Consider the following 26,467-nt stretch of genomic DNA (forward strand, 5'->3'; position numbering starts at 1 on the left):
GTACTTTTTTGGACACTATCTATTTATCAATAAATACATACCATGCATGTCCTTTAATCTGGGTTACCTCACTCAGGATATTTTCTAGTTCCATCATTGGCCTCAAAATTCACAATGTCTTTATTTTTTTAAAAAATGGTATTAGACATTCATTTTGATCACAGATGCAATCCAAGCATGAATAAATAAACTCAGTATCTTTTCCACCCTCTGAGTCTCTTTTAGATAGAAAAATGTGCTAAATGTCTCTTCATGGCCTGCTTAGCTGCCAGTGTCCCGCCTAAGGCTTTAAACAGACTGTAACTTGATCTCCTGAAACCCTACTGAACTGTAGTCCACCAGTTCCTGGGGACCAAGTCCTACTGATACTGTCGGTAGTCTCCAAACAGTGAGGATGGCAACTGGCTTGAAGGCAACCTTCAGCAAACTGAGGGCCACTGGGAAACTGTGCAGAGGCAAATCTTGTCAACAGGATACCAGCTCCTTCAATTAAAGCTAGGAGAAGGCTGCCCATCGCAGCTGACCTAACCATGGCTACCAGTCTATTTCTTGCTGCCAGGATGGCTGCAAGTGATGGAGTTCCAGGGGCCTTCTTTGCCTCTTCTTTGACCCATACTACAGTCAATCATGGAGAACAGTCCTCTTCCAATTGTGGAGCCCTTGCTTTAGTAGCTGTTAAACTCCCTAGGAGATGGTGGTTTACTCCCACTGGAGAATTTTGAAAACCTTTGAAGGCTTGGAAGATACCACCACCTATGGTACCCATGGTAAAGGCACCGCCACAGTCATCCACAATTTGCCAGGGGGCACAGCTCTCTCGCATATTCCTCCATCTCGATGTCCTCATTTCTAATAGCTGAATAGTGTAAATGAACCGCATTTTCTGTATCCATTCCTTGGTTGAAGGGCATCTGGGTTCTTTCCAGCTTCTGGCTATTAAAAATAATGCTGCTATGAAATAGTGGAGCATGTGCCCTTGTGATATGGTGGAGCTTCTTTTGGGTATATGCCTGGGTCTTCAGGTACAACTATTTCCAATTTTTGGAGGAACCGCCAGACTTATTTCCAGAGTGGTTGTAGGAGAAATGTTTCTCTTTCTCCACATTCGTGCCAGCACCTGCTGTTGCCCGAGTTTTTCACCTTAGCCATTCTGAATGGTGTGAGGTGGAATCTCAGGAACGTTTTGATTTGCATTTCCCTAATGACCAAGGATGTCGAACATTTCTTTAAGTGCTTCTTGGACATTCAAGATTCTTCTATTGAGAATTCTCTGTTTAGCTCTGTACTGCATGTTTTAATTGGGTTATTTGATTTTCTGGAGTCTAACTTCTTGCATTCTTTGTATATATTGGATATTAGTTTCTATCGGATGTCAGGTTAGTGAAGTTCTTTTTGTCATCTGTAGGTTGCTGTTTTATCCCATTGACAGTATCTTTTGTCTTACAGAAGCTTTTCAGTTGCATAAGGTCCCATTTGTCAATTGTTGATCTTAGAGCCTAGCCATTGGTATTCTGTTCAGGAAATTTCCCCCTTTGCCAAGGTTATTTCCCACTTTCTCTTTTATTAGATTCAGCATATCTGTTTTTATATTGAGGTCCTTGACCCACTTGAACTTGAGCTTTGTACAAGGCAATAAAAATGGATCATTTTGCATTCTTCTACATGCAGACCTCCAGTTAGACCAGCACCATCTATTGAAAATGTTTTCTTTTTCCACTGTATGGCTTTGGCATTTTTTGTCAAAGATAAAGTATCCATAGGTATATGGGTTTATTGCTGGGTCTTTAATTCTATTCAATTGATTGACCTGTCTGTCTCTGTACCAATACCAATGAGAACAGAAGCACATCAGTCTCATAGGAAGGTAAGAGTTACACTCATGAGAGTTATACTCATTAATTGTGTTTTCTTATTTCTTATTCCTCCTGTGATCTTCCAGGTGTCAGAATCAAAGATGTTCCAACTTGGGAGCCTTGTTGTTTTGTGTGGCCTGATCATTGGGACCTCAGGATCACTTTCTGGTAATATTATTGGTCGTGCCCCGAATAATTTGAGAATTCTGAACTTTGTTTCTGTGAGTGAGTCGAGAAAGGTGCTATTAGCTGGCTGGTCACAGGAATAACAGTGGAATTACTAAATCTGAAATTGCAGAGGCTGCTGAGAGGGGACAGTATTGTCTTTTATGGGTGGTTCCCTGAGAAATGTGTAGCTATTCAGTTCCTGCCTCACTCAGAATCACTTTAGATACAAACAGTGCAATGACAGTATGTTCTAATAGAGACTTGTCAATATGCACACAGGATACATTCATCAAAGTGAGATTTGAAAATTCTAAAATGTTGGCATTTTAAATTATGGTAGCTGTGGACAAGGATTTCGCTTGCACCACTTCTAGCAGTCTGTGGGAGCCTGCTTCTCAGTACTCCTTCCTTGCAAGCACTGCCCTGGACACCTTTTACAGCTTAGACATTACCTTTAACTATAATTCCTTTAACTTTGCCTTTCTCTCTCCGTTTATTTTTTACATTTTTACTATTTTTTGTATAATTTAAATAAAGTTCCATGTCAAAATTATTAGCTCTGCACTTCTGCAGAGTTTTTTTCTATTTTATTTTTTTCTTATTGATATGTGTCGACTCCTGGAAATGAAGGACGTCAGCTCATCTGGCTTGGATGTCCATACCCCTCACCCCACTGTCTATTTAATGGCTCCTCTGTTCTCTTTTATAGAGGAAGTGGGGAAACTGAGAAGCAGTTGTTAGATGGACAGGAAAGCTGTGTGCAAGCTGCCTTAGAAAACTTTCAAAGGTGAAGAAAGGAGCCTTCTCTTCATTCTGTAGTCATGGAGCCAAGTCAGTGAGAAAAGTGGTCAGGTCCGAGGTTACCCAGGGAGTTGTAGGGTGAGGTAGAGTTACAGAAGCAGTGATAGCTAAGCGGGCCTTGCCTGCATCATTATATAGGTAGAGTTTGTCCATTTCAGAGCCTAGTTACGGTATTGTGATTACATCTATTGGACTAAAAGTGTTTTCAATACTTTATTTTTATGTCTGCCCACATATCTCTGTGTATATGTGTCTGTGTGTCTGCAGATGCCAGAATAGGGCCAGATCCCCTGGAGTTACAGATGGTTATGAGCTATATAAAAAGGGTGCTGGGAACTGAACTTTGGTCTTCTTTTAGAGTTCTTTTGAATATATATATATATGAATATATATATGAATAATATACATATATGCTTTTCTTAAAAAACAAACAAAACCCCAATTCATGTCCATACACACACACAAATACATATACAACTGGCCTAAAATACAATTCTAACCTAAAATGCTTTACACCCAAAGAAATGAAGCAGGTTAAAAAATGTGGAGAAAAGAGCAGGCAGAACTGAGTTACAATCAATATTTTAAAGCAGCATTTTAAGGTTAACTCCTTTGGAAAATAAGAGATTATTGTACTCTTTCATTTTGTTTGACCCTTAGTTGTAATTGCTTTGTTTCACAGTAGAGGTATTGGCTACACAAACATTCCTACTACTTCATACATGCTGTTTGGCACATCCAGGCATTCCCAGGTTCTTCTCCACGATCTTCTGTTAGGAAGAGTCCAATCTCCTACTCCCGTGTAAATGATCGTTTTCTGGGATCTATTCCAAACACTCATTTTGGGGTCCCTATTTGCTACTTTCACTATTGGAGCGATATTTCCCCTCTGTGTTCTTTATTTATAATAGATTTTTCCATTTCTTGGTTTATTCTCTCAATTGATTGACTCAGTATCTCAAACTCACAGGAGCATCTCATTTAGAGCAACAGACATTCAAGTCACCACTAAAACAGGTATACACAGTCAACTTCAACTGCTTGTCCAATTGATCAATTGTTTTGTGGATAAATGCTTAATACAAACAACTAAGAAGTCATCCTGGCTACAGTGTATGGACCCAGCTGTGTAGACACATTTTCTCACCTTAGAAGTCTCAGGTTCCTCTTCTGTACAGTGGAAATAGAGGCAGTTCTGCCCTGACTGAGTTGATGCAGAGACTGAATGACAGTGTCGGGATCTCTGAAACCAAGAGAAGGAAAGATCATTTCCCAGGGGTGCAGGGCACTGACTGATGACTGTTTGTTTTTTTTTTGTTTTTGTTTTTTTTTTTTTTTACAGATATCTTTCAAAACTCAGAGCTGGGTCCGGAGTCAGTTTGGTCAGAAATCAATTACAGAATTAGACACACGTTGGAGACATTGGATCTTGACATGTTAGCTGACGATTTATCTAAGAGGGGAATCGAGTAAGTTGGTGCTTTACCCTCGGAAAAGAGACTTTCCCTCTGGGGAGGTCAATTCCATGTCAAAGGCAAATGGATAAGCCACTCATTTTCCACTGAACTGAGGAGTCCTGAGGCAAGGTTCGTTAGAGCTTGAGCAAGTCTGAGGCAGGGCTACAGGGACAGTGTGGACAGCTCACACATCTGGGTTCCCACAGTCTGATTTCAGGCTCAAGGTGAACATTCCATTTGTCCTCATCTCCATCTTCGTCTTGTCACCTAAAGCCTTTCTCTAAGAATAATACTTTTCTTCTCCAATTACATACAGGAGTAAAAGTCTAAGTTTCTTCAAGGAGCAGAAAGCTGGAATTCAAACCTTTAAGTCCCAAGCACTGGCTTCATGGTGTTTGGAGTCATATAGTCCTGGGGTCAAGTTCTGTATCTGCTGCCTATTGTCCCTCAGTTCATTGCACATGAGAGTGTAGAGGCTCACATTTTGAACTGTAGTGAGGACAAGAGGGTGAGGTTGGACAGGACAAATGCTTCAAGGTGGACTGACAAGGGGACACTCACGGGTTTTGGACAGGTTGAAAATGGATGATCTCAGAATTCTGGACCTGAAGTATGAAGTGTCTCCCAATGGTGATGAAGTTACCCTGAAGATGCCCATGGCTTTTAATGCATCTCTGTCTCTGTAAGTTGAGTTGCTTGGGCTTAGGGGGTGGAACACAATATGGCCAGTTTGAGTAGTCACTTAATTCCCAGTTATCACCTGCCTTCTGCCTTCCGTTTCCTAATATGTAAAAAAGGGGGGACACCTCTGAGGCCTAAAATACCAATCTTTAAAACATTCTAGTGAAGACTGGCCATATTAAGTCTCTTTCAAAAGAATGTTCTATGGGAAATACTCTGTTTGAGTGGAACGCATGTGTACTCATGTGTATATTGGTTCACATGTGCACTTGTGTTTGTGGCAGCCAGAGGTCAACATCATTTGCCTCAGTCACTCACCACATTAGCTTTTGAGCTAGGGTCTTTCAACGAATCTGGAAATTATAGATTTCTGGTACAAAAATATGAAATTTTAAAGTTTTATATTTAAAATGAGAGGTAGATGTAAATGACAGCCAAAAACCTGTGCAAAGTAAACTCTAGAGGAAGGGAGTGCCATTCAGAGAGAACACTTGCCCAGCAGCATGTGTGAGGACCCGGCTTCTATCGCAAGCACTGTATGCTGGGGGTGGGAGTGGTCATTGTACAAATTAGATGGATTTTTGAAGCCATGAGCAGTGATACCTGGGTTAATTACTTAATCTCTCTAAGCCCAGGATTTCTTGGCACTGTTGTAATGATTCAATGGATTAAACCAGTTACAATACTTTCAGCAAATGCCCACAGATAATTAGTATTACAAAATGTTAGCAATTATTTTTATTCTTAGTCTCTTCCCAAGTAATAACAATCTCACATGTGCTAAATGTGCTCGGTGCGGAGAAGTCCTACACAAGTATATAAATTTTGTAGAGATTATGGAACATGTTGACAATAGCTAAATATTATTAATATGGCTCATACACACCCTGCATTGTGTCCACACGATGACAAGCATTATAACCTGTAAAACCTTCTAGATCTCTGCTTGATGCGACTCTTGTTTTCTGCAGGCCTGCCCGTGATTTAACTACTAACATCTCTATTTCTATGGAGGCAATAACTTCCTTTGCTATTGAAAAAGATCCCGAGACTGGCCGTCGTGTCCTGCACATGCAGCGATGCTCACTTAATACAGACAATACCTCCATTAGCTTGTTGAACAGGTAAGGTTCATCCATTCCAGCAAAGCTAGGTTCTCAGGGAGGTCTTAAGACCTCTGACTTTAATGCTATCCCTACACCTGGCCAAGAGCCTGGTGGGACACACAATCAGACTAGCCTCAAGAATCAGCCCTGTCAATACTTTCAGCTCTTGTCACTCTGTGGCTTCATCTTCAGAGGCTGCGGTTTGCTCACCTGTGCATTTGAACACTAAAGATCCATAGTTATCAGTTCTGGGATGAAGGCATGAGGAAATACATGTTTCGGTGAGATCCTGGAACATGCTAAGGGCTTAAAAACCATAAGATCCACACTGACTCCAGGGACTATTGTTCCTGTCTGTTGTTGAGGCAGGAGAATGGACCTCTTCAGCTGTAAGCGTGCATTTAGCTATGGTGCCTTTCAGCCGTGTCAGTGTGCCCAGTGCCTGTGAAAATATAAACATTGCATTCACCTGGAGGTGGAAGGCAGTTGGAGAATCAAAAGACATCATGGACTCTGATGGTCCTGAATACTTTCTGCAGTGAGATCTTGACATCCTAATCCTGTCATTTTTCTTATTGATCCCCACTGATCCTCAAAATCTGCACGTGTAATTGCCTGCTGTTCGGGTCAGGCAGAGAGTGGGTGAGCTTGTGCTAATAGTGTTTGAGAGAGGAGACACGATCTGCAAGTCAAGGGCTGGGGCTGAGGAGCTTTGGTCAGAAATAGAGGGGTGGATTCTGCTCCCAGTCTTGGCAACCATGTCCTGAGGCCGCCCATCCTCTCTCTACCAAAGAGAGGACCACAGGTCTGGCATGGAAACCCACAGGCCCAGGTCCTGCTGGACACTACTCCAACTGCACCCAGGAAACTCATGCTGCTCCACCGAGTCTGAATCCTCATGACCTTGTAGACTCTGGTGGTACGTTCTGCCCTCATCCCTCAGTTAAACACAATGGTTGTTTTTCTGTGCTTTAGACAGGCTTTTTCCCACCACAGGACATTTTCATTGATATCCTGATTACGTAAAACACTTTTCTTCATCTCATAACTCAATGTACCAACTCAAAGACTCTTTCACAGTCTTCGCTGGATTTCTTCTCCTTTTCTAAGAATGTACTCTTAACCTTCAGAGTTGTCATTGTGTGTGCATAATATTTTGAGGTAGGCTATCAGTGTACAGCCCTTGTTAGCTTCAATCTCAGTGATCCACCTTCTGTATCCTGAGGGCTGGGATCAAAGGTGGGTGACACCACACCTGATATCCCACTGTACATTTAATTGAACATTTGATTTACTTATTTGGTTTTGGGGGAAGGCGGTTTGCGTGTAGGTACCACACAAGCATATGTGTCAATGGTGTGGAGCTCATCTAAGATGGTTGCAGAATCTCCCATTCTCAGTCTTCAGCACTCTGCATTACAAGTGGTTGATCTTAACCTGAATTTTCCTTCTTATTTCTTTTTTAATATGGCACTAGAGATGGAATTTAGGTCCTCAAACAGACAAGAACTATAAGCTTATTTGTTATGGACAACATTCTCTCCTTGGCCAAACTTTCTCATTATTCTAGTCAAAAGCCTGGGGTGTGCCAGGCAGGCATTGTTCTGAGGCCCATCCAATGGTTTAGTGGAAAACAACAAAATAAAACAAAGCAAAACAAAACAAAACAAAACAAACAAACCCAGCTCTCTGTGTCCTGGAACATGTCCCTAGGAAAAAGCAAGCGGAGGAATATTTAGTCTGCCAGTGAATGCATGGAAAATTAGGAGCCCTACCCAGATCATCATAGTTAGCAGGACACAGGAGAGCAAACCCTCCCTTCAGTGCATGTTCAGGATTGGCTAACCTAGGAGGTGACAGCTGGATGAGAGTTGGAAGGGGGTGAGCTCAGCAAGACGTGTTTATGAAGGATGTTAAAGCCTTAATGTTCTTGCCCAGTGCCTGGTGCTCTATGAATAGAGGCTGAGGCTGCATCAGGACTCTGTTGAGCATCCAGGCACCGAGGAAGCAAGTGCTTAGGCATGAGATGCTCAGATGCTCAGTGATGGCCCATTCTGACAAGCTAAACTGAATTTATAGAGCAGGGTTGTCAGTCACCAACCTGCAGTGGAGTCTCAGGTCCATACTTGACTCTTGATTAAGCTTTTTAATCCTTTCTTTTCAGAAAAAGTAACTTTGTCAACTTTGTTCTGGACTCTGCATTGTACCTCGTGAAAAGGGCCCTGACATTTCCCGTGAGACGCCAAGTAAGTCCCCAGCTCTTGTCACCCAGAGTCAGAACTGGAGGGTACAACATAGGTATCTGTGGGTGTGGCTGTATCCTCAGGACACTGTTTGATGGGAGGTGCAGATTTCTCATTGGGAGGTCTATGGGCTCTCCTCCTCAGTAGCTGGCCTGGGGAGAGAGAGTGTGGGGGTGGAGGAGGAGGAAGAAGGGTAAGAGAAGAAGGAAGAAGAGGAAGAGGAGAAGGAAGACGCAGTAGCAGAAATTAGAGATGCTGTCGGAGCTCTTTACCATATCCATACACCACCTGTAGCCTTTAAACCAATGTTTCTTTGCAACCAGAATGCCTCTATTTAAAAGACTGTACTTAAGTACCTGAGAATGAGAATCTGCAGGAAACAGGGAACTGGGCCTCCCTAAAGGCTTAAGCCTTTTGAGGAACTTAAAATCCCAGAGTTTAAGAGTTCAAGGTTTTTAGGAGTCTGGAGTGTTAGGGTTCTGGAATGCTAGAACTTCTGACATCCTGAGGTGGTAGGTTCTCAGCTCCTGGGACAGCTCTGATTCAGGCTGCTCTAATTCCACAGTTGCAGACTACTTAGGTTCCCTATTCTCAGGTCCTGGAAATGAACACCTCTGTTGGGGGGGAGATGGGCAGTGTGTTGTCAGAAAAGTTTTAGTTTTTTTTTTTTCTCCCTCTCACTCTTCCTCCCATTTTCTGTCTCTCAGTTGTGTCCAGTGCTCGAACTAATCATCAGCAACTCCTTTCTTCCTGACCAACTCTGTAAGTCACAGCCTGGGAATGGAATGGTTTCCATAGTCCAGGACACCAATGGTAGGAGTGCCCCAGGCAGGGACTTTGCATCCTCACCAAGCTGGACATCTGGCTGCTCCTCCTTTGATTAGTGGTCTCATTGGAGTCTTTAGCTCCCTAAGCTTGAGAGTTCCTAGGGCAACAGGAATCAGGCACATACGTTATCAGGCCTTGGAAGTGGATCCGTTCTTTTATAAAGTTCTTCTCTGTCCAATATGCACTGCCTCATCTGATCCTCACAAGTGTCTGCAGCAGTGTAACTTGAGGTCACACAGGTGACAGAGTGAGAGGCCACAGGGGGGTTGCAAGTTGGGTGGGCCTCTGTTTCAATTTCCCATGGCCAAGTCTGTGACTGATTTTGTCTTTGTCCCTTCAGTCAAAATGCAGGCTGGAATCTCCACCTGAAGAGGAATGAACAAAGGAAGGTACCATGTCGCCCCGATAGGTACTGTCTTAGTTACCTTTCTATTGGTATGAGAATCAGCACGACCAAAGGGAATTATAAAAGAAAGCATTTAATTTGGGACTCACAATTCCAAAGGATTAAAGCCACTGACCCTCATGGTAAGGAGCATAGCATCAGGCAGGCATGGCACCGGGTAGGATCTCAGAGCTTAGATCTTGAGACACAACCACCAGGCTGTGTGCACTAAAGGGAATAGCAATGCCTTTTGCAAACTCTGAGTGCGTCCGTAGTGACATACCTTCTCCAACAATGCCATACATCTCCCAAACCTCCCAAACAGTTCCTATAACTGGAGACCAAGTATTCAAATATTGGGGCCTATGGTGGCAGTTCTCATTCAAACCTCATTAGTAGGCACTTTACCCTGCATACAGCAGCCTGTCTAAAAGCTAGGGTAGGCTTGTTTTTCTTCTGTTACTGAGAGTAACTGAGACTTGATCCTGACCTCAGGGAAAAAAAATCTGATTTTGCATGCACCTTGAGCCATCTTTTTTACTAAATAATGTGCATAGACAGTTGACCATGAGCTTCACTGTCCCCCTGACTTGTGCATGGTTTCCACTCAATCTATTCCTATCTGCTGGTGCTTCAGAAGAAAGGGATATGGAGCGGTCGATGCCACATACCAGGAAACACTACAAATCCATAGCTGTTCACTTCCATGTCCTAAGCCATCCTGAGCAATGTAGGAATGAGTAGAAACGATGGGGGAGGGAAGTCTCGGTCCCATCTCTGTCCCGTGAGTGCTAGCTCCCACCGCTGCAGTGACAGCTTATGCTCTGACCACGTTTGTTCTTACTCCAGGTTGCTGCACAGTGGCTCCATCTCATTCCTTGTAGCATCTCCCTGTAGGATTCTTCTACCATCCCTACCATGAAGAGACCACATCAGACTCCCTTCTTCTCTCAGTGGTCTCCATACTTGTCACTATTACCCCAGCAATAAAATCCTAACTGCATCATGATGTGTAGCTGCCTCTGTTTTTACATTGGGTGAGATTGCAACTGAGTGGCAGATCTAGAGCTGAAAGGGATATTAAGGAATACATCACGGGTTTTCTTTTTTTATAATATAACAAAATAAAATATATGGAGATGATACCAAAAGTTTAATTAGGGCAAGTCAAATCAGCAGAAGAAAAAGAGTCCAAGAGAAGGCATGAGAATCAGATACCCACTCCTTCCCACACTCAGGAGTTTATTTTATAAAAACAATAGACTCGAAGCTATAAGATAAACACACAGTATCTGGTGCCTTGGTGAGTTCATCTGAGTTTCGCTCAGGATGACTTAGAGGGTGTGACTAGTTCTTAATACTTTGTGGGTTCTTCTTTCTTCCATCCCCTTCCCATGCTGATAGAAGAAAGGATAAAGAGCAAAAGGAAGAGATCCCTGAATATCATTTCTTTATTACTGTTTCTTCTTTGAGCACTACTGCTAACAAACCTCAACCAAGACCTATGAATGGTCAATGACAACCCACCTTGCCTCTTGGGGTCCTAGCAGTTATATACACTCTGAAAAGTTCCCAATTGTCACCCAATTGCAGAAACCATCTGCAACTGGCAAAACCATGCTTAGGCTAGAACACAAGGCAAATCATAGTCAGCAGCTGTGGTCAGTCTGAAGCTGCCCCTATCTCACAGTTGGGATAAAGAGAAAATACATTCTTATAATATTTCTGTAGTATTTTATTAATCATTCCTGTTGTTTACATCTCAAATGATATGCCACTTCCTGGTTACCCCTCCACAATCCACCAAACCCTTCTGCCCTTTCCCCTTCCCCTTCGCCTCTATGACGGTGCTCCCCCACCCAACCACTTTCACCCCATCACTCCAGCATCCCCTTATGCTGGGGCATAAGACCTCCACAGGACCAATGTAAGGAGCCATCATAGGACAAGCTAATAACTAGCAGGTGATCTTTCTGAGATGATCTGCTTCGGGTTATAATCAGCATCAGATTTGGTTTATAGGCAAGACCCGAGAGACTTCATTTTAAAAAAGATTCCTGATATTAATATGCTTTCCTGATATTATTAAACATATATAACAATAACTAGGTATTATCCCAGCACTTTTGAACAGATCTCCGCAGATCTACAAAGCTGAACTAACTTGTAGTGATGCTATATAGACAGGTAGATGACTTCTTAAGTCTTAATGATGCTCCTATAAGAATTCCTGAAATTATATCAGTGATTATTAAGCTCTTTTATAGTGGAATTGCTATTAGGTCCTCTTCTGATATTCAAAACTACAATGAGAACTCTGCCAGTCTTCCATGTATTGCCAGTCAATTGCTCTCAGTAACCAGACTTTCTCCTACTCAGAGCACATTGCAAGAGGTTGTAAAACAATTAACCAAATGTCATAAAAAAGGGAACTATCAGTTTATTATAGGTGCTAGGAGAGAAGAAAAATATTGATGGGGTTTATGTATACAAAACTTAACTAATAGCTTAGTTGTGGTTTTCAACTTTCAACGAACCTGTGGAGCTGTGACAGGTGAGGGATGTTTAGCCAGATACTTACTCCTAATGGATATGCAGGTAAACATTCTCTGTTGTAAACTTCTATCTTAATTTATGATTTGAATTTTATGTCTGAACGTGTGATGAACTTTTTAACGTGTGATCATGAATACTGAAGGATGTATAAGTACTAAGGACGAAGAGATGAGAATTATTTTTCCCTTTCCCCACTTTTCTTTCCACTTTTCCCCTTAGTTTTCAGAGGAAACTTTTTACAATTTAGTAATAAACTTTATAGTCTTTTCTCAAGGTGTCCCTTTTTCTTCCTGCGACTTCCAACTAGACTAGTTAGAGCCACACAGTTCCTGCCCAGATAGAACAAAGGCCACATTACTTAACCCCCCACTATTAGGCTACAGGTGTCAATCGCCTAAGCCAGCTGTTTTTACCCTCAGAAAGAGCAAGAAGGTTTCAGGACATTTTAGAAGTTATCATCAGCATTTCAGTAAAATTAGAGAGAACTTCTGAAGATCCTCAGACTTTAAAGCAACACCAGAGTCCTACTCTGGGCCCCCCCACTACCCTCTCCAGGCTAGGAGGCTTCTGTCAGACCAAGGGCCTTCCCTCCCATTGCTGTCAGACAAGGCTATCCTCTGCTACATATGTATCTGGAGTCATGGATCCCTCCCTGCACACTTCTTGGTTGGTGGTCTAGTCCCTGGGAGCACTGGGTGGTTCTACCAGCCAACAATGTTCTTCCTATGGGGTTGCAATCCCCTTCTGCTCTTCTAGTCTTTCCTACCAGCTCCCCCACCTTGGCTGTGAGCATTGCCACCTGCATTGATCAGTTGCTGGCAGAACCTCCCAGGAAACAGCCACACCAGGTTCCTGTCAGCAAGTGATTCTTGGCATTAGCAACAGTGTCTGGTTTTGGTGTCTGCAGACAGAATAGATTCCTAGGTGGGGCGGTCCCCAGATGGCCCTTCCTTCAGTTTCTGCTCCATTTTTTGTCCCTGTCCTTCCTTTGGATAGGGACATTACTAGGTTAAAAACTTTGAGATGGGTGGGTGGCTCTATCCCTCAACTGGTGGCAGTGCCTATCTATTAGAGGTGGTTTCTACAGGTTCTAGTTCTCTTTGCTTTCCTTAAGTCATCCCTGTTGGGTCCTGGGAGCCTCTAACTTCCATGGCTTCTGGTACCCTTCAGTGGCTGCCCCCAACCCCTCTTCTCTCAACTGCTACATAATTTTATTCTATTTCCTGATCTTCTATACCTCTCTCCTGTCCCCTCCAGTACCTGATCCTGCCCCCCTTTGCCCTCTCTCCCTCCCAAGTCCCTCTCTACCTTCCTTGATCATCTTGTTTGCCCCTCTATGCATAACCGAGGCATCCACATGGTGGTCTTCCTTTGTCCTAAGCTCCATATGGTCTGTGGGTTGTATCGTGGGCATTATGAGTTTTTTTGTTTGTTTTTTGCTAATATCCACTTATCAGTGAGTACATACCAAGTGTGTTCCTTTGTGTCTGGGTTACTTCATTCAGAATGATATTTTCTAGTTCAATTCATTTGCCTGCAAATTTCATAAACTCGTTGCTTTTGATAGCTGAGTAGTAGTATTCCACTGTGCGGATGTACCACATTTTCTGTATCCATTCCTCTTTTGAAGGGCATCTGGGTTCTTTCCAGCTTCTGGCTATTATAAATAAGGCTGCTATGAACATAGTGGAGCATGTGTACTTGTTATACGTTGGGGCATCTTTTGGGTATATGCCCAGTAGTGGTATATCTGGTTCTTAAGGCAGAACTATTTTTAATTTTCTCAGGAACTGCCAGGTTGATTTCCAAAGTGGTTTTACCAGCAGTCCCACTAGCAATGGAGGGGTGTAACTCTTTCTCCACATCCTTGCCAGCGTCCGCTGTCACCTGAGTTTTTATCTTAGCCTTTCTGATTGGTGTGATGTGGAATCTCAGGGTCATTTTCATTTGCACTTTCCTGATGACTAAGGATGTTGAACATTTCTTTAATTGATTCTCATCCATTCGAGATTCCTCATTTGGGAATTCTCTGTTTAGCTCTGTACCCCATTTTTAAATAGGGTTATTTGGCTCTCTGAAGTCTACCTTCTTGAGTTCTTTGTATATTTTGGATATTAGCTCTCTATTGGATGTAGGTTGGTAAATATCTTTACCAATCTGTGGGTTGATGTTCTGTCCTATTGATAGTGTCCTTTGCCTTACAGAAGCTTTTCAATTTTATGAGGTTTAATATTTGTCAATTGTTGATCTTAGAGCATGAGCCATTGGTGTTCTGTTGAGGAAATTTTCCCCTGTGCCCATGTGTTTGAGGCTGTTTCCCACTTTCTCTTCTATTAGATTCAGCATATCTGGTTTTATGGCAGTCCTTGATCCACTTGTACTTGAGCTTTGTACAAGGCGATAAGAATAGATCAATTTGCATTCTTCCATATGCTGACTACTAGTTGAATCAGCACCATTTGTTGAAAATGCTGTCTTCCTTTTTGTCAATGAGGGTGCAGAGGGTAGCTGGAAGAGAATGGGAGACAAGAGACGTGAAGAAGGATGCCAAGACAAGAGTCTGATCAAGGCGACAATTTTATTTTTTCCCAAGGCTGAATGTATACCATAACAGGGGTAACAAAGAGAGGGGGTAAGTGGGAAACATTTTTGTAGGCCAAGGACACAGTATTCGTGTGGTCAGCTGATGTCAACAGAATGTTGGTTTTTCAGAAAGGTTACAGGTCATCACATTGGGTATCTTGATGTCAGATGTATTTCTCAGCAAGGTCATAGCTTTATCATATCATTATTCATCCTGACCACCAGATTTGTATTAGTCTTCTGCAACTGTCTAGGGATTTTCCATGAACCCAATCATACTTAACTCTCACTATAATATTAACATCAATAATGGAGGGGTTTTTAAATTTTTTTATCTTTATTAACTTGAGTATTTCTTATTTACATTTCTATTATTATTCCCCTTCCCGGTTTCCGGGCCAACATCCCCCTAACCTCTCCCCCCCCCCTTCTATATGGGTGTTCCTCCCATCCTCTCCCCATTACCGCCTCCCCCCAACAATCACGCTCACTAGGTGTTCAGTCTTGGCAGGACCCAGGGCTTCCCTTCCACTGGTGCTCTTACTAGGCTATTCATTGCTACCTATGAGGTTGGAGCCCAGGGTCAGTCCATGTATAGTCTTTGGGTAGTGGCTTAGTCCCTGGAAGCTCTGGGTTGGTTGGCATTGTTGTTCATATGGGGTCTCAAGCCCCTTCAAGCTCTTTCAGTCCTTTCTCTGATTCCTTCGATGGGAGTCCCGTTCACAGTTCAGTGGTTTGCTGCTGGCATTCACCTATGTATTTGCTGTATTCTGGCTGTGTCTCTCAGGAGAGATCTACATCCAGTTCCTGTCGGCCTGCACTTCTTTGCTTCATCCATCTTATCTAATTGGGTGGCTGAATATGTATGGGAATAATGTAGGGTTTTAAGGGCATCACTCCCAACACCTTTTCACTGGATGGTTTTAGCTTCTTTGTCAAAGATCAAGTGACATATGTGGGTTTATTTCTGGATCATCAATTCTATTCCATTTAGCTACCTACTAGTCTCTATACCAATACCATTCTGTTTTTATCATTATTGCTCTGTAGTACAGCTTGAGGTCAAAGATGGTGATTACCTCAGAAGTTCTTTTATTGTTGAGAATAGTTTTCATTATCCTTCATTTTTTTGTTATTCCAAATGAATTTGAGAATTATTTTTTCCAACTCTGAATAACTGAGTTGGAATTTTGATGGGGATTGCATCGAATCAGTAGATTGCTCTCAGTAAGTTCACCATTTTTATTATATTAACTCTGCCGATCCATGAGCATCGGAGATCTTTCCATCTTCTGAGGTCTTCTTCGATTTTTTTCTTCAGGGTCTTGAAGTTCTTGCCATATGGATCTTTCATTTGCTTGGTTAGAGTTACACCAAGATATTTTATATTAAGTGTGACTATTATGAAGGGTGTTATTTCCTTAAGTCCTTTCTCAGCCCATTTATCCTTTGAATAGAGGATACTGATACTCATTTGCTAGAGTTAATTTTGTATCCAGTCTCTTTGCTGAAGTTGTTTTTCAGCTGTAGGAGTTCTTTTGTAGAATTTTTGGGGACACTTATGTATACTATTATACCATCTTCAAATAGTGATGCTTTGACTTCTTCCTTTCCAATTTGTATCCCCTTGATCTCCTTTCTGTGTTTTTTTAAAGAAACCAAAATTCTAGAATTCTCACTGCAAGAGGGCCTTGCTTTGCTGGTGTCTTTGATCACCTCTGGCTCTAAAACTCTTTCTGCCTCTTCTTCTGTGCTGATCCCTGAGCTCTGATGGGAGGAATTTGATAGAGACATCCCATTTCAGGCTGACCTCAGACCTTTTTTTCTGCACAGAGTGTGGAAGCAAGAAAAAAAGATTCCCAGCTCAAAGATCCAGAAAATATTTTCAACGAAATCATAGGAAAAAGTCCCCAATCTAAAGAAAGAGATGTCTATAAACATACAAGAAGCTTCAAGGATAACAAATTAGATTGGACCAGAAAAGACAATAATCCTGCTACATGATAATCAAAACACTAATTGTCAGAACAAATAAAAATTAAAAACTGCAAGAGAAAAAGATCAAGTAAAATTTAAAGGCAGAACTATTAGAATTACACCCAATTTCTCAACTCCAAAAACCAGAGGGTTTGGGTAGGTCTCTTGAAGTTTCTAGAAGACCACAGTAGTCAGTTCAGACTACTATCTATATATGCAGAAAAACTTTCAATCTTCATAGATAGAGAAAACGATATATATTCCATGATAAAATCTACTTTAAATAATATCTACCCAAAATCCAGCCCCACAGAAAGGACTAGAAGGAAAACTCCAATCCAAGCAGATCAACTACACCCAAGAGAACACAGGAAACAAATAATTTCACATCAGAAAAACCAGAAAAAGGGACACACACACACACACACACACACACACACACACACACACAATCTTCACCAACATCAATATTACAGGAATTAACAATCGTTGACTATTAACAATCTCTCAACATCAATGAACTCAATTCCCCAGTAAAAAGACACAGGCTAACAGCGTGAATGTGAAAACATTCTGCTGTGTTCAAGAAACAACCTCAACATCAAAGACAAACATTACTTTGTAGTAAAGGGTGGGAGAAAGTTTTCCAAAAGGGATTCAAGAAGAAGTTTTTAGTATCCATTCTAATATCTAATAAAAGACATCCAACCAAACTTAATCAAAAGAGATGGAGAAGCACACATCACAATCAGCAAAGAAAAAATTCACCAAAATGATTCCTATCTGAATATTTTATGTTCCCAATGCTAGGCACATTTGTAAAAAAAAAAAAAAAAAAAAAAAAAAGAAAGAAAGAAAGAAAGAAACAACAACAACAAACCATCACACATTGAACACAAAATATTAATAGCGAGAGACTTCAACACCTGACTCTCACCAATGGACATGTCATCCAAACAGAAACTAAACAGAGAAATAATGAAACTGGCAGATGTTATGACTCAAATGGACCTAACAGATGTTAACAGAGCATTTCACCCAAACATAAAAGAATATAGCTTCTTTTTAGCACCTCAGAAAACTTTCTCCAAAATGTACTACGTACTCTGTCATAAAGCAAGTCTCAACAAACAAGAAAGTTAACGTAACTTCCTGTATCCTATGAGACCACCATGGATTAAAGCTGGACTTAAACAACAACAAAAACAACAGTAAGTCTATAAACTCATGGAAATTGAGCAACTCTCTACTCAGTGGCCACTGGGTCAAGGAAGAAATAAACAGGAATTAGAGACTTTCTAGAATGAATTGAAAATGAAGGCACAACTTACCCAAACTTAGGGGACACAATGAAGGCAGTGCTGAGAGAAAAATTCATGGCACCAAGTACTGTCAAAAAGAAATTAATGAGATCTGACACTAGCAACTTAACAGCACTAGTGAAAGCTCTAGGACAAAAAGAAGCAAATACACCAAGAGGAGTAGACATCGGAAAATAATCAAACTCTGGCTGGTATCAATAAAATAGAAACAAAGAGTACAATGCAAAGAATCAATGAAACAGTTGGTTCTTTGAGAAAATAAACAATATAGACACATTTTGGCTGAAGTAACTAAAAGGCAGAGAGAATATGCAAATTAACAAAGTCAGAAATGAAAAGAGGGGTGGACATAACAGATCTTCAAGCCTCTGAAGAAAGAAACTGAAGAAGATCTCAGAAGATGGAAAGCTCTCCCATGCTCATGGATTGGCAGGATTAATATAGTAAAAATGGCCATTTTACCAAAAGCAATCTACAGATTCAATGCAATCCCCATTAAAATTCCAATCCCATTCTTCATAGAGTTAGACAGAACAATTTGCAAATTCATATTACGTTGATGGTTTTCCATATATTAAACCATCCCTGCATCCCTGGGATTAATCCTACTTGATCATAATGGAAGATTGTTTTGATGTGCTCTTGGATTCAGTTTGCAAGAATTTTATTGAGTATTTTTGCGTCGATATTTATAAGGGAAATTGGTCTGAAGTTCTCTTTCTTTGTTGGGTCTTTGTGTGGTTTAGGTATAAGAGTAATTGTGGCTTCATAGAAGGAATTTGGTAGTGCTCCATCTGTTTCAATATTGTGGAATAGTTTGGATAGTATTGATATGAGGTCTTCTATGAAGGTCTGATAGAATTCTGCACTGAACCCATCTAGACATGGGCTCTTTTTGGTTGGGAGACCTTTAATGACTGCTTCTATTTATGTAGGAGTTATGGGGTTGTTTAGATGGTTTATTTGTTCCTGATTTAATTTGGTGCTTGGTATCTGTCTAGAAAATTGTCCATTTCCTGCATATTTTCAAGTTTTGTTGAATATAGGCTTTTGTAGTAGGATCTGATGATTTTTGAATTTCCTCTGATTCTGTTGTTATGTCTCCCCTTTCATTTCTGATTTTGTTAATTTGGACACACTCTCTGTGTCCTCTGGTTAGTCTGGCTGAGGGTTTATCTATCTTGTTGATTTTCTCAAAGAACCAGATTTTGGTTCTGTTGATTCATTGTATAGTCCTTTTTGTTTCTACTTAGTTGATTTCAGCTCTGAGTTTGATTATTTCCTGCCTTCTACTCCTCCTGGGTGTATTTGCTTCTTTTTGTTCTAGAGCTTTTAGGTGTGCTGTCAAGCTGCTGATATATGCTCTCTCCTGTTTCTTTCTGCAGGCACTCAGAGCTATGAGTTTTCCTCTTAGCACAGCTTTCATTGTATCCCATAAGTTTGGGTATATTGTACCTTCATTTTCATTAAATTCTAAGAAGTCATTAATTTATTTCTTTATTTCTTCCTTGACCAGGTAATCATTGAGTAGAGCATTGTTCAACTTCCATGTATTTGTGGGCATTTTTTCCTTATTGTTATTGAAGACCAGCTTTAGCCCGTGGTGGTCTGATAGGACCCATGGGATTATTTCTATCTTTCTGTATCTGTTGAGGCCTGTTTTATGACCAATTATATGGTCAATTTTGGAGAAAGTACCATGAGGTGGTGAGAAGAAGGTATATCCTTTTGTTTTAGGATAGAATGTTCTATAAATATCTGTTAAGTCCATTTGGTTCATGACTTCTCTTAGTCTGTCTATGTCTCTGTTTAATTTTTGTATCAATGATCTGTCCATTGATGAGAGTGGGGTGTTAAAATATCCTACTATTATTGTGTGAGGTACAATGTGTGCTTTGAGCTTTAATAAGGTTTCTTTTATGTATGTAGGTGCCCTTGTACTTGGAGCATAGATATTTAGGATTGAGAGTTCATCTTGGTGGATTTTTCCTTTGATGAATATGAAGTGTCCTTCCTTGTCTTTTTTGATGACTTTTAGTTGAAAATCGATTTTATTCGATATTAGAATGGCTACTCCAGCTTGCTTCTTCAGACCATTTGCTTGGAAAGTTGTTTGCCAGCCTTTTACTCTGAGGTAATGTCTGTCTTTGTCTCTGAGGTGTGCTTCCTGTAGGCAGCAAAATGCTGGGTCTTCATTGCGTATCCAGTTTGTTAATCTTTGTCTTTTTATTGAGGAATTGAGTCCATTGATGTTGAGAGATATTAAGGAATAGTGATTGTTGCTTCCTGTTATATTCGTATTTGGATGTGAGATTATGTTTGTGTGCTTCTCTTTGTTTTGTTGCAAAACAATTAGTTTCTTGCTTTTTCTAGGGTGTAGCTTGCCTCCTTATGTTGGGCTTTACCATTTATTATCCTTTGTAACATTGGATTTGTAGAAAGAGATTGTGTAAATTTGGTTTTGTCATGGAATATCTTGGTTTCTCCATCTATGTTCATTGAGAGTTTTGCCGGATACAGTAACCTGGGCTGGCATTTGTGTTCTCTTAGGACAACTTGACATCTGTCCAGGATCTTCTGGTTTTCATAGTCTCTGGTGAGAAGTCTGGTGTAATTCTGATAGGTCTGCATTTTTGTGTTACCTGACCTTTTTCCCTTACTGCTTTTAATATTTTTCTTTGTTTTGTGCATTTGGTGTTTTGACTATTATGTGACTGGGGCAGTTTCTTTTCTGGTCCAATCTATTTGGAGTTCTGTAGGCTTCTTATATGTTTATGGGCATCTCTTTCTTTAGGTTAGGGAAGTTTTCTTCTATGATTTTTTGAAGATATTTACTGGTCCTTTGAGCTGGGAGTCCTCATACTCTTCTATACATATTATCTTCAGGTTTGATCTTCTCATTGTGTCCTGGATTTCCTGTATGTTTTCGGGCAGTAGCTTTTTCTGTTTTACATTATCTTTGACAGTTGTGTCTATGACTTCTATGGAATCTTCTGCTCCTGAAATTCTCTCTTCTATCTCTTGTTTTCTGTTGGTGATGCTTCTATCTACGGATCCTTGTCTCTTCCTTTGGTTTTCTGTATCCAGGGTTGTCTCCCTTTGTGCTTTCTTTATTGCTTCTATTTCTATTTTTAATTACTTCACCTATTTGATTGTGTTTTCCTGTAATTCTTTCATGGATTTTTGTCTTTCCTCTCTGTAGGCTTTTACTTGTTTATTTGTCTTTTCCTGCATATCTCTAAGGGAGTTCTTTATGTCTTTCTTGAAGTCCTCTAGCATCATGATCAAATGTGATTTAAAATCTAGATCTTGCTTTTCTGGTGTGTTTGGATATTCAGTGTTTGCTTTGGTGGGAGAATTGGGTTCTGATGATGCCATGTAGTCTTGGTTTCTGTTACTTGGGTTCCTGTGCTTGCCTCTCGCCATCAGATTGTCTCTGGTGTTACCTTGTTCTGCTATTTCTGACAGTGGCTAGACTGTCCTATAGGCCTGTGCGTCAGGAGTGCTGCAGACCTGTTTTCCTGTTTTCTTTCAGCCAGTTATGGGAGCAGAGTGTTCTGCTTTCAGGTGTGTAGTCTTTCCTGTCTTCTGGTCTTCTGCTGTTCCTGTGGGCATGTGTCCTGAGCCTACCAGGCAGGTCACTTGGATTTGAAAAGTTGGTCTTACTTTCCCTATCTATTCAATCAAGTACTTGACTTTCTAGCCCAACTAAAATATATCAAGGGAATACAAATTGGAAAGGGAGAAGTCAAAATATCAGTGTTTGTGGATGATATAGTAGAATACATAAATGACCCCCAAAATACTACGGAGAACTCCTACAGCCAATAAAAACCTTAAGCAAAGTGGCTGCATATAAAATTAACTCAAAGAAATCAATAGCAGTATTTACACAAATAATAAATCTTTGTGTACCTCTAACCAAGCAAGTGAAACATCAGTATGACAAGGACTTCGAATCCCTGAAGAAATTAAAGAAGATATCAGAAGATCAAAAGAACTCCCATGTGTAGGCAGGATTAACATAGTGAAAATAGTCATGTTAACAAAAGCAATCTACATATTTAATATAATTCTCATCCAAATTCAAGCACAAATTTTATAGACCTTTAAAGATCAATACTAAACTTCACATGAAAAACAAAAACTTGGGTAAGGCCAAATTTATCCAGAAAAATAAAAGAACTGTGCAAGGAATCTTCATCCTGGACTACTGTACTACATCTGTACTATCATCTGTACTACAGAGCAAAAGTGATAAAAATGCATGATATGGGTACAGAAACAGACACATTGATCAATGGAATCAAATCGAAGAACCAGAAATAAACCCAAACACTCATGGACACTTGATTTTTGATAAAGAATACAAAACCATGCAATGGAAAACTGAAAGCATTGTTAATAAGTGGTGCTGGACTAACTGGATGTCTATGGGTAGAAGAATGAAAATAGATATTTACCACCCTATAAGAAACTCGAGCCCAAGTGGATCTAGGACCTCAACATAAAACTGGATACACCAACTCTTATAGAGGAGAAAGTTGAAAATACCCTTGAATGCATTAGTACAGGAGACAAATTCTTGAAGAGAACATCAAGGGTTCAGGCTCTAAGACTAACAATTTATACATGGGACATCATGAAACTACAAAGCTTCTGTAAGATGAAGTATACTGTCAGTAGAATAAATCAGCAGCCTCGGATTGGGAAAGGATCTCTATCAACTTTACATTTGACAGAGGACCAATATAAAAATTTACTAAGAATTCAAGAAGTTAAACACTGACAACCCAACTAACCCAATTAAAATCGGGTAAAGAACTACACAGAATCCCCAACAGAGGAATCTTTTAAAAATGTTCAGCATCCTTAGTCATCAGGAAAATGAAAATCAAAACAACTCTGAGGTTCCATGTTACCCCCATCAAGAGGTAGCACATGCTGACCAGGATATAGAGCAAGGGGGCATGTCTTCATTTCCGGTGGGAGTGCAAACTTGCACGAACACATTGGAAGTCAATTTGTCGTTCCTCAGAAAACTTGGAATAATTCTACCTTAAGACCCAGATATACTACTCCTGGGCATATACTCCAAAGATGCCCCCACTATACCACAGGGACACTTGCTCAACTGTGTTCATAGCAGCTTTATTCATGATACCCAGTAGCTGGAAACAACTTAGATGCTCCTCAGTTGAAGAATGAATAAAGAAATTGTGGTACATCTACACAATGGAATACTATTTAGCTGTTAAAAACCAAGGCATCATGAATTTTGCAGACAAAAGAATGGAACTTGAGAGTATCATCCTGAGTGAGGTATCCCCGTCCCAAATGGTCATGAATGCTGTGTACTCACTTATAAATGGCACCATGTTTCACTTCATGGACCCAAAGAAGCTAAACAAAAAGGAAGGCCCAAGTGAGAAAGCTTGAATCTCACTTAAAAAGAGAAATAAAATAGTCACAAGAGGGAGATGGAGGGAGGGAAGTAGGAGGGATAGAGGATGGCGAGGGGGAATGGGAGATTCAGGATCAGGTGTGGGGAAGGACAGGAACATTGGCTAGATGATAGTGAAAATGAATGGAAATCTACAACTGACAGGGAAAGTGAGGGTCGCTCCACAAAGAGATAGAGACCTGGAATAAGGGAGCCTTCCAAGAATCAATGGAGGCAACCTTTGCTGTAACTGACTACATTGGGGATATGGAACCAGAAGAGGCCACCTACTGTAGCCAGGCAGGAACCCCAATGGAGCAATAGAAACACCAATCCACTCACAACACTTCTAACCCAACTTTATCCTGTCTACAAGAAATGCAGGCATGGGGGATGAAGCAGAGACTGAGGGAATGGCCGACCAATAACCAGTCCAACTTGAGACTCATCCCATAGGCAAGCACCAGTCCCTAACACTATTAATGACGCTCTGTTATGAATGCAGACAGGAGCATGTTGTCCTCTGAGAGACTCCATCCAGCAGCTGACTCAGACAGATACAGACACCCACAGCCAAACAGTGGATGGAGCTTGGGAACCCTTAGGGAAGAATAGGGGAATGGATTGAAGGCACTGAATGGGAGTTGAACTCCACAGAATGATCAAAAGTTAACTAACCTGGACCCTTGAGGCTCTCAGAGTCTGAAACACCAACCAAAGAACAAACACAGGCTGAACCTAGGCCTCCCCGCACATAGGTAGCAGATGTGCTGCTTGGTCTTCATGTGGGTCCCAAACAACTGGAAAGTAGGCTATTCCAAAATCTGTTGCCTGTATGTGGAATAAGTTCTTCTTGCTGGGATGCCTTTTCTGAACTCACTGAGAGAGGAAGCACATAGCCTAGCAGAGACTTGAAGTGTCAGGGTTGGGGGGCGGCATACCCAGAGGTGCCCACCTGCTCAGAGGAAAAGGGGAAGGGGGTTGGGGGAAGGATTGTGGGAAGGATGACCTGAAGTAGGGCAGTGAGGGAGATGTGAAGTGAGTAAGTAAAAATAGAATTAAATACCAAAAAATGTAAGAAACACCTAGTGGTCATCAGGGGATGCTTTGCATATTTGTGTCTTGAAGCAGGCCAAGATTAAAGACGTTTCTTGGTTCAGCTGTAAGAAGCATTTCCCTGGACTGGGTGGAGTTCAGCACCATGGACAGTGTACAACTACACCGAGGGAAATAGGCAGAAGAGGCAAGACTCCTTTGTGGCTTCCATCCTACTCACTAAGAGTGTGAAGGTGATTAACCTTTGAGTTCAATCCCTGGCATAAAGGCTAGTTGATTGGACCAAAATTATATACATCAAATAGTCTACTTTTCCTTAAGAAAACACACTCACTAGTAAATATACCCATAGACAAAGATTCAAAAAATGGAATCAAACTTCAGGTGAATGGAAGGCAAAAATAGATGACATAGTACTCTGGTATTTGATAAAGTACACTTCAGGTCAGAACTATTTATAAAACATAAATAAATCTAGCTAATATAAGCGCACCAATTGGGGTTCTCAATTTTATAAAAAAAAATATAAATGGTCACAAAAGGTCAGATCTGTTGAGAGAGGAAAACAGGGACTGACATCAATATGCTACTTCTTCCCTCTTTAAATGGGTCCCAAAGTAAAACATCAACAGAGCAACTGCAGAGCCAAACGACTCCATAAATCATATACACCAAATGGGTATCTGTAGAATATTCTAATAAACTGAAACACAGTATATATTTTTCTCAGAAGTCCATAGAGTCATCTTTAAGATATACAAGCAACAAGGTGAGGCTTTATAAGATAATTGAACTAATGTCATCCATCCTATCACATCAAACCTGAGGGAAACTATAGATCAGTGGTAAGGGGAACTACCCAAATACTGAGATCCTGAATAGTGCATTCGGCGAGGAAATAAAAAAAGGTCTTAGAATCAAGTGAAAAATCATAGGTTGCTAAATCACTAGTGACCACCATTTTTTCATCATATTCAGTGAACTCCATTTAGTTCTCTGTATGTTGGAGTGCTTTCATTTTTCAGATATGCCTGTAAGTGACTTTATATAGCATTTGTCTGTCTGCCTGGCTGTTTCCCTCTAGATAACCAGCCCTCCCAATCATTCAGCTTCTTCTCCACAAGACATTGTGCTAGGTCATGGATAATGAGCTTCCCTTCAGTGATGAGTTGCTGATTAGGCCTTAGTGAAGGTTCTATAAGGCCCCCACTCCAAGCATAATAACATGAAACTGTCATTGACGCCAACCCAGTATTCAGCATTAAGAGATTACATGTACCAAAATAATCAGATATATTGGGATGAACAACTAAAGAAAGGACCAGTTGGATGCATAAAGGAAGGTTCAGTGTCCCAGTAAGGACCTGGGAGTTGACATAGTACAAAGCACAGATTATAGGCCAAATCCTGGGAGTCAGCCAGGAACACGGATTAGTTCAATCAATTGGCCATAGCTATGGGTGGCCAGCAGCTTAAAAAGTCAGCCAAGAACAATAAACTTGCAGTATGTTGTTGGGTAGAACAGAGGAGATGATGAGGTCCAGACTTCTGTATCTCCACTATCAGGATTCATCTGTCCCCATCCCCTTGTCTGTTGCTTCATTTCCCCTTCCTCGTTTTTCCCATTTTTATTGCCCTTTCTCTTTGTTCTTCCTTCATAATCCCCTTTCTCCCTCATACCCTTGCTTCACTCTTTTATCCCCTCTCCATATCTGCCTTCCTCTCTCCTTCACATCACCTTGCTTTCTATTTTCTCTCACACTTCTTTTCTTGCAAAAACACTTATCCCCAACTGTGGTTCTAGTGACAAACATGAAAAAGCAAGACACTTAGACATACACCATTGCAGAGGGGCCAGATCCACCAAGAACTCTTTCTAGACCTACTTTCTGGTTTCTTCGAAAACTTTCAGCAAATTTTCAAGGAACATTCCTCTGAACAAGAAGTAGCAAATCATAACTGAGAGTGGCCAAGACTCTTTTCTTGGTCCCATCTTCCAGACCATGAC

General features: G+C 40.9%; 1 protein-coding gene and 1 pseudogene across 1 annotated transcript; one reads left to right on the forward strand and one right to left on the reverse strand.

Moving 5' to 3' along the window:
* Window positions 1-359: 359 nt before the first annotated feature.
* Window positions 360-833, reverse strand: LOC116900717 (annotated as a pseudogene).
* Window positions 834-1,945: 1,112 nt separating this feature from the next.
* Window positions 1,946-10,524, forward strand: LOC116900716 (BPI fold-containing family A member 2-like). The gene is made up of 8 exons (XM_032902421.1): window positions 1,946-2,021; window positions 4,165-4,291; window positions 4,854-4,961; window positions 5,932-6,084; window positions 8,231-8,312; window positions 9,017-9,071; window positions 9,478-9,546; window positions 10,372-10,524. The coding sequence occupies exons 1-7, from the start codon at window positions 1,955-1,957 to the stop codon at window positions 9,504-9,506; spliced, it is 621 nt and encodes a 206-aa protein (XP_032758312.1). The 5' UTR covers window positions 1,946-1,954; the 3' UTR covers window positions 9,507-9,546; window positions 10,372-10,524.
* The last annotated feature ends 15,943 nt before the right edge of the window (window positions 10,525-26,467 follow it).

Source organism: Rattus rattus, chromosome 5, assembly GCF_011064425.1.
Source record: "Rattus rattus isolate New Zealand chromosome 5, Rrattus_CSIRO_v1, whole genome shotgun sequence".
Classification (NCBI taxonomy): Eukaryota; Metazoa; Chordata; class Mammalia; order Rodentia; family Muridae; genus Rattus; species Rattus rattus.

Excerpts from the sequence above, each read along its gene's own strand:
- LOC116900716 (XM_032902421.1), top strand. The coding sequence starts at position 1,955 with ATGTTCCAACTTGGGAGCCTTGTTGTTTTGTGTGGCCTGATCATTGGG. Across the intron at positions 4,962-5,931 it reads TTTAATGCATCTCTGTCTCT|GCCTGCCCGTGATTTAACTA; the intron begins GTAAGTTGAGTT and ends TGTTTTCTGCAG. Across the intron at positions 8,313-9,016 it reads CATTTCCCGTGAGACGCCAA|TTGTGTCCAGTGCTCGAACT; the intron begins GTAAGTCCCCAG and ends TCTGTCTCTCAG.